The 12358-nt window shown below is 59.7% G+C and overlaps 1 protein-coding gene across 2 annotated transcripts; it reads right to left on the reverse strand.

The window, feature by feature from the left end:
• Positions 1-235: 235 nt before the first annotated feature.
• RHOD (ras homolog family member D) lies at positions 236-9240 on the reverse strand. Of its 2 annotated transcripts, none has more exons than XM_046014114.1 (5): positions 9053-9240; positions 5030-5117; positions 4115-4224; positions 2281-2390; positions 236-1693 (listed from the first exon to the last, which is right to left on the reverse strand). In XM_046014114.1, exons 1-5 carry the CDS (start codon positions 9182-9184, stop codon positions 1531-1533), a joined length of 603 nt encoding a protein of 200 aa, XP_045870070.1. In that variant the 5' UTR covers positions 9185-9240; the 3' UTR covers positions 236-1530. The 2 variants fall into 2 exon arrangements, with proteins under 2 accessions (XP_045870070.1, XP_045870069.1); XM_046014113.1 differs by having other exon boundaries at positions 2256-2390.
• Between the last annotated feature and the right edge of the window lie 3118 nt (positions 9241-12358).

Consider the following 12358-nt stretch of genomic DNA (forward strand, 5'->3'; position numbering starts at 1 on the left):
GTTGTTCAGTTGGTTAAACCTCTGCCTTCGGCTCAGGTCATGATCTCAGGGTCCTGAGATCAAGTCCCATGTTGGGCTCCTTGATCAGCAGGGAGCCTGCTTCTCCCTCTGCCTCTCCCCCTGCTTGTGCGCTCTCTCTCTCCCTCCAACAAATAAATAATAAAATCTTTAAAACTAAAGATTTCATTTATTTGAAAGGGAGAGGGGGAAGGCAGAGGGAAACGGAGAAGCAGACTTCCCGCTGAGCAGGGAGCCCGATGCAGGTCTCTATCCCAGGACCCCGGGATCATGACATGAGCGGATGGCAGCCGCTTAATGGACTGAACCTCGCAGTCGCCACCTCCCCACCCCCCTGCCCTTGAGCTGTTTCTAATGAAACCCAATTGGTGCATGTTTGTGGCTGGTTCTATGTGGGTGGGCCTCACCCAATGAGGTGAAGACCTTAAGAGAAACAACAGGTTTCTTGAGGAAGGAATTCTGCAGCACAGAAAGCCTGCCTGAGCATCCAGCCGGCTGCTTTGCAGAATTCAGACTCAGGACCGCAACATCAACTTACCTGAATCTCCAGCCTGCCCTACAGCTTTCAGACTTGCCTGTCCCTGTGATCCTGAGAGTCAACTCCTTACAATTTCTCTCCCTCTCCCCATACATATACACACACACTATTGGTTCTATATGGTTCTGTTTCTCTGGAAAACCCCACTATAATATTTGTAAGTATATTACATATATCTCTGCAATATTATGTATTTATCATCAACAACAACAAAAAACCCTCTTGTGAACCTTTTGTGAGCACTTACTGGATGCCAGCCACCTGCCAAGCTCTTTCCGTGCATCTCAGATGCTCTTCCTCATCTAAAGGCTCCATGCCATCATCTGGGATTGGTCCCATTTCACTGATGAGGATACTGAGGCGCAGAGGGTTCAAGTAATTTGCCCAAGGTCCCGAAGTGATAGAGCTGGGTTTGGATCCGGGGAGTCCCACTCCAGTGTCCACGAGCGGTGGGTCCTTTTCTGCTACGGAGTGTGTGTGTAAAGCAAGACATGTGACCTAGCTGGCAAGCAATGCGGTTTTAGTTGTTAGTTACCACTCGGTGGGCGGGGGGGGGGGGATGAGGGAGGGTGTAAGTTGTGAGTTGTGTGGCTCAGGGCCCTGGGAGTGCCCAGTCCCAAAGGTGCAGCCCTGGGGGCAGCCGTGAGGCGGTGCCAGGCTGAACAGGCTGCTTCCAGATGTGTGGTCCAGGCTGGGAGCTGGGAGACGGGCAGTCATTTTAGGGGACTCCAGGAGTAGCCCTCCACAGGGCGGGTGGGCTCCGGAAGCCCCTTCTTCAGGCCTCGGGGTGAGGGGGTGACGCTCTGGTCCAGGGTCGGCAGCCCCAGCTCAGGGGCGGGTCCGGCTGTGTGAGGTACAGTTCGGCGATCACAGCTTGGGGACTGGGTCCAGCCCAGCCAACTGGGCAGCGCAGCGCCCAGCTCCTTTCGGTGCTGCTGGGGCGATTGGGGCAGGGAGGGACTCAAGACGTCAGGTCACCACGCAACAGCTCCGGGTAACCCTCCTCCAGAAGTTGCGACCGCGGCTGCTGAGGGCCACCTCGGCTGCCTCCTGGAAGACCGCGTGGACGTTTTCTTGGAGCAGGGCTGAGCACTCCAGGTAGGCCACTGCGCCCACGGACCTTGCCATCTCCTGGCCCTAACAGAGAGAGGGGAGAGGGCTGCCTTGAGGGGGAGGCCTCCGGAGGGCCTTGCGTTTGGCCTCCTCACGCGCTCTTGGCCATCCTAGGGAGTCTCCAGGACAAAAGAGGAAGGTGAGTTTTTCCAGGAGCCAGAGCTCCTGCCCCCTGGCTTGACCAAGCACTCTCACGGCTTCTTGGGGTTTCCTGCCTCAGTCCCGGGATGGGTCTCTGCCTCTCACGGCACGAGCTAACCCACTTCCTAGGTGTGTAGCAGAGAGGGGCCTGCGGCCTGAAGGGCTGGGGTTCCTCTCCAGGCCTCAGCTTCCCTATCTGTGAAGTGGGTGCGCAGGATTATCCGAATGGGCAGACCACTCGCTTCCCTTCCATAGGCAAAAGTTTCTAGAGTATTCTAGGTACTGATTCTAAGCCCAGACCATTCCAAGATGACCCCTACCTTGACCTACACCCTGGTTGTGCTGGATGCCTCATGCTGCTGACAGGCTGGGCGGGGTCTGCATACCCTGAAGCCCCGCCCCCTTCCCAGGACCCGCCCCCCCACCCTTGGGCTGGGTTTCCTACCCTGTGGTAGGTCACAGGCTCCAACCTATTTTTCCGCAGCTTCTTCACCAGCGACTTGTCCTTGCGCAGGTCAGTCTTGCAGCCCACGACAATGATGGGCACCTCCTTGCAGAAGTGGCTCACCTCTGGGTACCACTGCGGGGAGGGTGCGTGTGTTAGCCATGTCCTCCAACCTCGCGCTCCCCGGCTGGGCTCCAGCAATGATAATCAGCGCAGCCGACATTTAGGGAGAAGAATTACCCTGTTCTAGGCTCTAAGACTTCACATGTGTGAACCCTTCCATCCCCTAAGTCCCCGTGAAGCAAGTTCTGTCATCAATCCCATTGTACAGATGCAGTAACTGAGGCTCAGAGACGCTATGGAACGTGGCTTTGGTCACACAACTGGAAGCGGCAGGATTTGAGCCCAGGGTTGGCGCCCAGAGCCCTGCTCCTGTCTGGTCTAGAATCCTGCCACTCTGCAAGGTAAGGGCCCCTAGGACTGCCTCCCAACTGGGTAAAATATATAAAGAAATAAATCAGCCTTTAAAAATAAAGCAGCTCACAAAATGGGCACAGCAGCTGTTTGCCTGCTGGAGGGAACGCTCCTATTCTGCGTCAGCTGCTCTTTGGAATGTGAGGCTCCAGGGCCTGGTTATTTCAGCCTGGACAGCTGGGGAGTCTAGAATCTGGAGGCAGGGGATTTAGCTCTCCAGGAGCGCGCGCCTGCTCAGTTTGTCTGTTCAGAAAAAACTGGCATCAAACCGTCTGGCTGCTGGAGCCAGACGGGGCCCGGGGGGTGGGGGGAGGGTCCTGGGCTGACTTCCCATACTCCAGCCCCTCCACAGACCTGTGTCTGACCGTGGTCTCCCCCGTGACTTCGCCTTGCTAAATCCAACACTGAATCCTCAGCCTTGGTCCTTCCTGAGCCCTGGCACCAGGCCGCCATCTCTCCCTCCCCTACCGTCTGGTTGGCACTTTGCTCTGGGACCCTGCTCTCTTGCGTCTCTCCAGGTGACCTTCCCGTGTGCAAGGCTCTTCCCCGCTGCGGTGCCGAAATGGATCTGCCCAGCCCTGGGAGCTACAGACTCAGACCCCCATGTCTACCTGGCCCTCCACTGCGATGTCCAACAGGCCCCCATCTCCCACCTCCCCCCCCCCCACTTGCTCCTTCTCGTCTTGGGCAATGGCAAGGCCGCCTTCTATCTGCTCTGGTCCAAACCTCTCTCCCACTCCCAACCTGGGGACAATCCTACTGGCTCCATCAGGCTGTCAAGGGGAGATGAGTGAATGGGCAGAAGTGCCCAGAACGGCACGGGCTGAGTTCTCAGGAACCATCACCGTCACTGCTGCGGTCAGCGTGACCCACGCTGTCACTAGCTGTGTTCTGAGGAACCCTGGAGCACGCTGCCTGCATGCCATTCACGTGGACGCCCTGGCAGCAGGGGGGTACAAGAGCAGCACAACTCAAGGGGCCACATCCCTGACACCTGCAGGCAGCGAGCAGCCTTGGAGAGCCCTGACACGGCTGGGGGGCATCGTGGGAGGCTGCTGAAAGCCAGCGGCGGCACAGGAGGGGGCTGAGAGCTGCTGGAGGCTGCCAATGCGTGCAGCCTCGGACAGGCCCAGGCTGGGGGGCTGCGGGGGCCTCGGGGTCACTCAGCCTTCTCAGTCCAGACCCTGCTACCAAATCCCTACGGGACCTCTGGCAAGTCGCTGCCCCTGCTCTGGGCCTCAGTTTCCCCATGTATACACCACAGGTGCTGGATTTGAGTCATCTGGGGCCTGCCACGCTCCGACAGGCTGTGGAGTCAAGGGTGGGGCCAGAGCAGAGTGGCCTGGCTACGGGGGGCCGTACCTCCTCTACCCCCCAGTACCTACCCGGTTAAAGATGTTGTCAAAGCTGTGCGGGCTGGTGACATCAAAGCAGAGGAGCAGGACGCTGGCGTCGGGGTAGAAGAGGGGCCGCAGGCGGTCATAGTCAACTTGCCCTGGGAGAGTGGGGGTGGGCGCTCCCGTCAGATCTCCCCCAACATCAGGGAGGTCATCCCAGCAGACGGGGGAGCCGGGATCAGGGCCTGGTTGTGTGCCTCGTGGTCTGACACACATGTGGTGCCTAGATGGCCACAGCACACGGACATTTCCCTCCCGGCGGTGTCCCCCGGCTTGCCCGGGGGCTGTGTTAAGCCCTGGTCTAGGTGAGACCCCTTGCCAAGAAAGCCCTGTTCTGGAAGGAGTGGGGGACCAGGCAGAGGCCCAGCCTACAGGGACTGGGGTCATCGGTCTGAAGTCTGCTTTGCCCTGAGCATGGGAGGTGAGGAGTAGGAAGCAGGTAGGACCTTGGACAAAGGCCCCTGAACCCCTGCACGGCCAGGGGGCTGCTGGGGTACCCTGGGGTGAGCTTTCATCTCTGGTGTGGATTTGACTGAACCCTATGTGGGTAAGGTCAGGAAGCTGGGAGGCAGAGGTCAAGGTCAGGCAGATCGTACAGAAGCTAGAGCCAGGGTGAATGCTGAGGAGGCCAGGAATAGCTCACCCCTTGAGAGAAAAGAGCTATGGACTCCCTCTTGTCTCCGGGACACAGCTGGCCACCCTCTGTTGGGGGAGGCAGCGGACGTAGGTGCAGGAGCAAAGAAGGTTCAGGTTCCGGGGGACCCTAATCGTGGCCAACACCCTCCCTTGGAGATTGGTGAGATTGGCTGGGCTTCTCTGGTTTGGAAGGAAGGGAGCAGGGCTGGGCTTCTGGGCATGGGGGGCCCCCTCCTCCCTCGTCCCTCCTGCAGCCGGCACACCCACCTGCTGTGTCCCAGATTTGGAGGTTCAGGGGTTTCCCCTTCACTTGCAGGTTCACGGTGAGCCGCTCAAACACAGTGGGGGTGTAGCTCTGAGGAAGAAGGGGGCAAGGCAGAGGCTGTGAGGACCGCTTCTGAAGCAGGGTGTGCCCGGGTGCCCTGGCCAGAGCCCGGGTTTGCCGCAGCACCGCCCCCCTCTCTCTGGCGGGGGGGGGGGGGGGGAGCGAGGTACCTGTAAAGCGGGAATATGGAAAGAGCCTCCCACATGGGCTGCCCTAAGGATTCCGTGAGGGGCTGGCTCTGTGCAGAGCCTGACGCACACCGAGCACTCCCCACGTGCCAGCTACCGTTATTTTTATCTTTGTCCCCCCGAATGGGGGACTGTCCCGTTTCTGAGTCTTTCTTCGCGTTGTCCCCTCCTCCTGGAATGACATTAACCTACGTTTGTTTGTTTGATTGATCGTCCATTCATTCACTCCCTCATGCATACATTCAGTAAACACTGGCACCTTCTCTAGTCCTGGATGCTGGGGAGCAAGTCATACACAAGACTCACTGTCTGCTCTGGGGAGCCTGTAGCTTTTTGGGGGGGGGGTGTCTCTGCTTTGCCTCTCAACCTCTCACAATCCAGCCAAGCCCCCTGCCCCATGCCACCTCCCCCAGGAAGCCCTTCTGGATTGCTTCCCACGTCCTGTCCGTGTCTGCCTTTCTTATTAGCCCTTCTTATTAGCCCGTCTGGCAACAGGAGGAAGTCACTCGGGCCACAGGCCCCTCCACCCAGGCCTAGAGGCTGAGGGCACTCCCTCTCCACGAAGGCTGGATGAATGGAAACAGGACGGGTTTGGTACACAGACAACGTGCAGGAACCAGAAGGGGGACGCCGTCTGAGCAACAGGTGGGAGGTTTCCAAAGCTCGACAATACAAGCCCTTTGCCGGAGTGGCGTGCTGGACCGGCTAGGGTCCCCAAGGCGCTCACGTGCTCAGGGCTGGTGTGTGGGGCCACAGCACAGGGAGACCCTGGCCTCCTGGCCTCCGCACTTCCTAGGCCAGATGGGGCCTGCGCCTGCCTCAACTCCGGCCGACTTCAAGCCTGCCCGACCGCCGGCCACCGGCTCTGAGTCAGGCCCTGGGCTGCTGGGAGGGGCAGCCCCTCAGCGGCGGGTCAGTGTGGTCCTCCAGGCCACTTGGGAAGGTACAGGGGGAGGGGTGGCCAATGAAGAAGGTGAGGACAGCCCGGGGATAGGGGTTTAATTTGCCCTGGACTCTAGCCACCTGTCACTCCCTCTACCAGTAGGTACAGACAAGAGCTCCACTTAAGCCCCCTTCCACCCCCCAGCACCCGGCCGGCCCAGGCTCCCTCCCCTCCGGTCCCTTGCCTGGCGGGAGACAGTGTGGCGGGACCCCTCCTGCTCTGAGGTGGAGGGCAGCCAGCCACGAAGCCCTGGGGGACATGTGTCACTACTTAGCGAACACCTGCGGAGATGACGCCGTCACCCACGTTTTCTAGGGATCTACTGCGCACGGCCTCCACCGGTCCTCTCTGGGATCCCCACGACCTCAGCAAGTTAGCACTATCCCCATTTTCCTCATGAGGACAGAGCCGGGAAGGATGGAGCCAGGTCTTTCTGGCTCAAGAGGCCAGGCTCTGTCCCAGGCCACTGGCCTGTCCTGAGGTCACTGACTCTTGAGCCCCGGGTATCCGGAGTGGGCAGGCAAGCCCCATCCCAGGCTGCCTGGCTGGGTTGCTCCTGTGGCTTGCAACGGCACAACCCTCCCCCCAAGTCTAGGGACTTTGTCTACACCTTCTGTTGTGTTCTTTGAACCACCAGGCAGGGTCACTCTGACCAGTAAATGTCTAATCTTATCTATTGAGCTGTCGTTAGCCAGAAAGGGAGGGTCAGGTCGGAGCCAGACCAGGGTAGAGGTGACTCAGGCTTGGGTCTGCCCTCACAGGGCTCACAGACAGACAGATGGAGCATTACAGGACGGGGGAGCATAGTTCAAGAAAGGAGAGTCAGGGGGTTCACACCCATGAGAGTCCCTGTGTGGACCAGGAGGGACTGAGCTGGTTCTGGAAGGCAGGGCTGGTCCTCCCGCCCCCTCCCCTTCCCATCCTTCTGTGGGACCCCTGGGCTTTGGAATGGTTGCTGATCCAAGGTTAGCCAGGACTGGGCAGAGGCTGGTGCCTGGACTTCCCTCCACCTCAGGAGCTTTCTCAACTCTGCTCCCTTGCTCTGAACCTAAGGCTGGGCCACAGCCAGACAAGGGTGCCTGAGGTTCGAATCCCAGCCTACTGTGGGACTCCAGGTCTTCTAGCTGCTGGTTCCCTGAGTTTGGAGGCCTGCCAGGAGGAGGAGTCTCGGGGCCAGAGCAGAGGCTGGTCCGGCAGGCAGAGCACTGGGGACTGTGGAGAGTGCCCTGGTCAGGGCGGGGAGATCTGGGCTCCCGACGTGCACTGTCACTGCTGGGTCGTGCTCCCCGAGCCAAGACTCTCTCTAGCTTCAGTTTTCCCACCTGTAAAATGAGGCCTTTCCAGTGCTTGTTGTTCTTTTAAAAGAAGAGCTCTTCCTTGTGCCTGGAGGTAGAGAGGTCCTCAAACAGATGACGAGCTTAGACAAGGACAGGTCCATCTCCCTGGTGGCAAGCATGTCCTCCCTTCCCCTGGCCCGCCCCAGCACGCCCTTCAAAACACACATTCCATCAACTTCCAGATGCCCACTTCCAAGCTGCAACCTCTCTGGAATCAGGATGAGCCTTGCCATCAGTGATGTCTCAGAGCCCAGGACACCCCTCCCAGCCAGTTTCCTGGACCCTGGCTGGACCCTACCATGCCATAATTGTTGGGTTCCCTTGGGCAGCATCTGGGGGGCCCAGAAACTTGTCCCACCCAACTTAAAAAAAAATGTGACTGCCCAGAGGAGGTGACGTCAGCTCGGCAAACCACAAAGCACGAGTTGGCTCGATGCTGCCATAATGGAATGGAAGGTCTGACCCTGTTACCAGCCCTGGCTTCTCTTGCCTCCCCGATCAGACTCCCCAGGGCCTGCAATAGCCCAGGGGTTTGGAGGATGATGGGACAGGCAGGAGGGAGACGAGATGCTGGAAGCAAACTCGCAGACTCCCAGAACTGGGCTGAGAGGTGCCAGGGTGAGTGGGCCGAGCCCCTGTCCTGGTGCCTGGGAGCCCGCCTGGACAGTCTGAGTGCGCTAGTGAAGGACCGACAGCCAAGGAGCCCAGAGCGTCCCGGACGTGCCTGGTACACACGGGCTGTCTCCCAGCCTTGCCCTAATTCCACCTCACTGGGTCTCCGGCCCTCTGAGGTTGTGTGAGGAAATGGAGGCTCAGAGAGGCTAAGCAAAGGTATCGAGGGCCATACAGTTTGTCAGAGGAGAGTTGAGGTGCCAACCAAACTATCTGACTTGAGTCTGGTGTGCTCTGACCTCCAGGACACAGCCCCCAGAGATCCCTGCACAAGCAAGAGCTGGTGGAGAAGAGATGGTTGCCAAATTCCGTGAGTCCTTCCTGCTGGAGGCTCAGAGCTGAGCCCCTGACCTGTATTAATTTACTCATCACGGAGACCCTGGAAGGTGGGCCCCAATCTCATTCCTATTATGTGGTCAAGAAAACAGGCACAGAGAGGGTAGGGGACTTGCCCAAGGGCACACAGCTTTGAGTGGCAAAGCCGGGATTCGAACCCAGGCACGTCTGGCTCCAGGGTCCTCAGTCCTTCCTGGCCTGCTGGGCCGCCAAGTGCTCTCTTAGGATCTGGGGGGCACCCAGGTTGCCTAAGCCAGTCCCCGTGACACCTCTCCCAGGGAAGTGCCGTTCTTGCCACTTTACAGATGGTACCACTGAGGCCCTCGCTCCCGACGGCGGAGCGAGAACTGCCTCTGAGCGCACAGTCCGCTGGGAGACCCCTTGGGAGACCTGTGGGCGCCCCGGGGAGCGCGTGCGGAACCCGACCGGGAGGCCGAGCGCGCGAGGGAGGATCCGGGGCGCGGGGCCCGGAGGGGGGCCGGGACTCACCTCGGGGAAGGCCCCCTCGGCGAAGACCATGAGCAGCGACGTCTTCCCGCAGCCGCCGTCGCCGACCAGGACCACCTTGACGGACCGCGCGCCCGGCGGCGCCTCGGCACCCGCGTCCTGGGCCGCCTTCATCGCGAGCGGGCGGCCGGCGGGGCGGGCGGGCGGCGGCGCGGGGCGGCCGGCGGGGCAGGAATGTGGAAGGGGCGGGGCGGCGGGAGGAAGTGCGCGCGGGGCGGCCGGGGGCGGGCGCGGGGGCGCGGGGCCAGGTGAGAGCCCGGGGGCGTGGCGAGCGGCGGGGCCCGCCCCGGGGAAACCCTTGCGGAGCCGCTACGGCGGGTGGGCGCCGGGGGTGGGGGGTGGCGCGGGAAGGGGTCTCGCGCTCGGCCTGCGTCCCCGGGAGGCCTACCCGGGTCGGATGGGGAGAAGACACGGAGCCGGACGATGACTGTGTGTCAGGGGAGGGTGGACAGGGGAAGAGGAGGCCCCTGGCCCACTTCCCCTGGGAGGAAGGAGGTGGGGTGGGGGGTGAGGGGCAGCCAGGGGAGCCTACCAGCTTTGTAGGGACAAGAAGTGGGTCCCTGGTGCCCAGCGCCGGTCTGCTCGAACAAGAGCCACAAGAGCCGGTGACTTTGGGTGAATGAATGGATGCCTGAATGGACGAGTATGCATTTCCCCAGGGCTCTGGAATCAGCGCCCACCACGGTCCTCCCTCCAGATGTGTAAGGTCAGGTGGGGAGGGGATGAGCCGGGCATGCCCTGTTGGGTCAGTTCCGGGCACTACCAGCCTGGCCTGCCCTGCCCCAGCCAGCACCAGGAAGTTTCCATGCAGGTAGGTCAGTGACCATCTGCTCACCTCTGGGAGGGCATCATCTAAAGAAAGTGAGGAACCGTCCACCAATAAAGTGATGAGAACAGGTTGTGGTGCATGGTTGGTCCATGTGTTAGCGATCCTTCCTATTTAACCAATACTGATGCCTAAGGGCCTGGGGACCCTGACCCCTTCAAGATGAAGTCCCTATCTTGAGAAGCTCACGTCTAGAATGGGAGACAGGTAGGGCACTGGTGTGGTAGGAGCTACAACAGAAGTGGGGACAGGCAGCGGGACGGAAGTAGGGAAGAGAGGCTGGTTCCTTGCCTGGGGGGTGGGGGGATCAGAAAACCCTTCTGAGGAGAGGGGCCAGAATCTTGAAGAAAAAGCGAGACAGTCAAATGGGCAGGGGGTGGGGGAAGGTGGTCCAAACTGACGGAAGCCCAGGCAAAGTATGGAGGCGAGAGAGGGCGTACTTTGAGGGGGTGCTGTGGTCCTTCTCTGTGATGGAAGGTGAGGTCGGGTTGCGGAGCTGGTACCAGGAGAGGCTGACGTTCCAACAGGGCTTGGATAGCGGGGCATTTTGGGTGCCGGGAATAAATACAGAACTGAAGTGAATTGAAATCGTTTGAAAATGGGCACAAGGTTCTCCCCAGGTCCTGGACTGAGTGTTTTCAGTGAAGCTCAAAGGAATAGACGGTAGAATCTTTGGGTTCCCCACGCAGGTCATGACGTCATCCCGTGTGGCGTTCAAAGCTGGGCAGGTGGAAAGGCACCCTCAACCCGCGCTGAACCTCACTGTGGACCAAAGAGGCAGCTGGGGCAGGCGTCACTGTCCCCACTGCAAAGAAGCAGAGCCCAGACCCCTGACTCAAGCTCAGCCAGGGCCACAGTCCGCAGGAGGAACAGAGCCTCATCTGGATGGAGGGAGCATCTCGTGACATCCCCACCCTTCAGAGGCTCTTTCCTCCCCGAAACTGCCAAAGGGCTGAGCAATGACTTGGCCCTGAGCTGGGTGTGTATAGCCACCGAGCAGGGCTCCCCGCCCCGAGGAGTGGTGGGAGGGGCCCCGTCCCCCAACGATCAGCTGTCCTCTATTCTCTCCACTGCGGCTGTCATCAGGCCTTGGGTGACAGGCTAGGAGGCAGGTGGGGCCAGACGGGCGGTGGAGGGAGCTGAGAGAGTCAGGCAGAGGCGTTTGGCCTTGGTTGCTGTAGGGATAATCATTATAATGACATCCTTGACGTCTGTCATGCCTTACAGTTTCACTGAACATTTCCGAGAATAACAATGTGCCGGCTCCGTCCCCTAGCAGGTGGGAATTGTTAGCCCCATTTTACAGATGAGGAACCCCGGGTGGGGGGCAGAGAGGTTAAATTCTTGTCTAAGACCCGCAGCTAGGAAGAGGCAGAACTTGAGTTTGAACCCAGGTCTGGCCACACGGCAGGGCTCTCTCCTGACATCACACCTCGTATGTATTATTTCCTTTGGCCGCGAGACTCTGTCGTGAGCCCAGCAAGGGATCTGCTTCCGTCGTTCCACTGATCTGGGAGCTGAGGCTCAGGACGGTAGGTCTGACTGACTGCCTGGCTGGACAAAGAGGGCAAAGGAAGGGCAATGGAGCAGGGACGAGAGGAAGGAAGGTTGGTTGACTCAAAAGAATAAACAAACCGAAGAAACGAAAAGAGGAATAAAGGACCGCCCAGATGAGATTACAGCGCCTGACGCAGTGGCGGGTAAGCAGGCAGGGGACCGCCCTCCAGCTTCCATCTGCTCCAAGGACCCCTGGCCTTGGCCCCTTGGCCGCATCTTAGACCCCCGACCCCACCCCACCTTCCCCGATCGCGGGAGTCCCCTGCTGCCCCTCCGGGTCTCTGCTGCCGCCGTGTGGCTGCTCTTCTTCCTGCACCAGTCCCAAGGCGGCTTGCGGAGTGGCTGGGAGCTCCTGGCTTGGGGTATGGGGTGCTCATGAGCCGTTGACAGATGGGGGAAGTGGGTGCAGGGGGGTGGAGTGGAACTTCAGAGGTCCAGTCATGCCCCTTGGAGTGGCTTGGTTTTGCTCCTCATGCTTCCCTATGTGCCCTCCCCCTCCCTTTCATCTCTAACACCAGGTCCCAGGAGGTCTGTCTTTGGCCAGAACCCTTCCACCCAAAGCCTGGACCTCCTGTTTACGGAGCATCTCCTGAGTCCCGGACACTTGGCATGTATCGCTGTATCTCTGTATTCCCTCCGATTACGTATAATTCTCATCCTCCTTTGACAAGTAATGAAACTGAGGCCCAGAGAGGACAGATGATTTGCCCAAGATCCCACAGCTGGTGAGTGGGTGGGCTGGGGTTCTAACCCAGGCATTTGGGGCTGCTATGCACAGAATTCCTGAAAGTCAGAGGTGCGGGGGCCCTTTAGAGGCCTTCCTGACCAACGCGTTTATTCTTCAGGCAGGGAAACTGGCTCTCAAGAGGAAGGGCCTGTCACTCAGCAAGAAAGCTGCAGATGGA

Source organism: Meles meles, chromosome 8 (genome assembly GCF_922984935.1).
Source record: "Meles meles chromosome 8, mMelMel3.1 paternal haplotype, whole genome shotgun sequence".
In the NCBI taxonomy this organism is placed as follows: Eukaryota; Metazoa; Chordata; class Mammalia; order Carnivora; family Mustelidae; genus Meles; species Meles meles.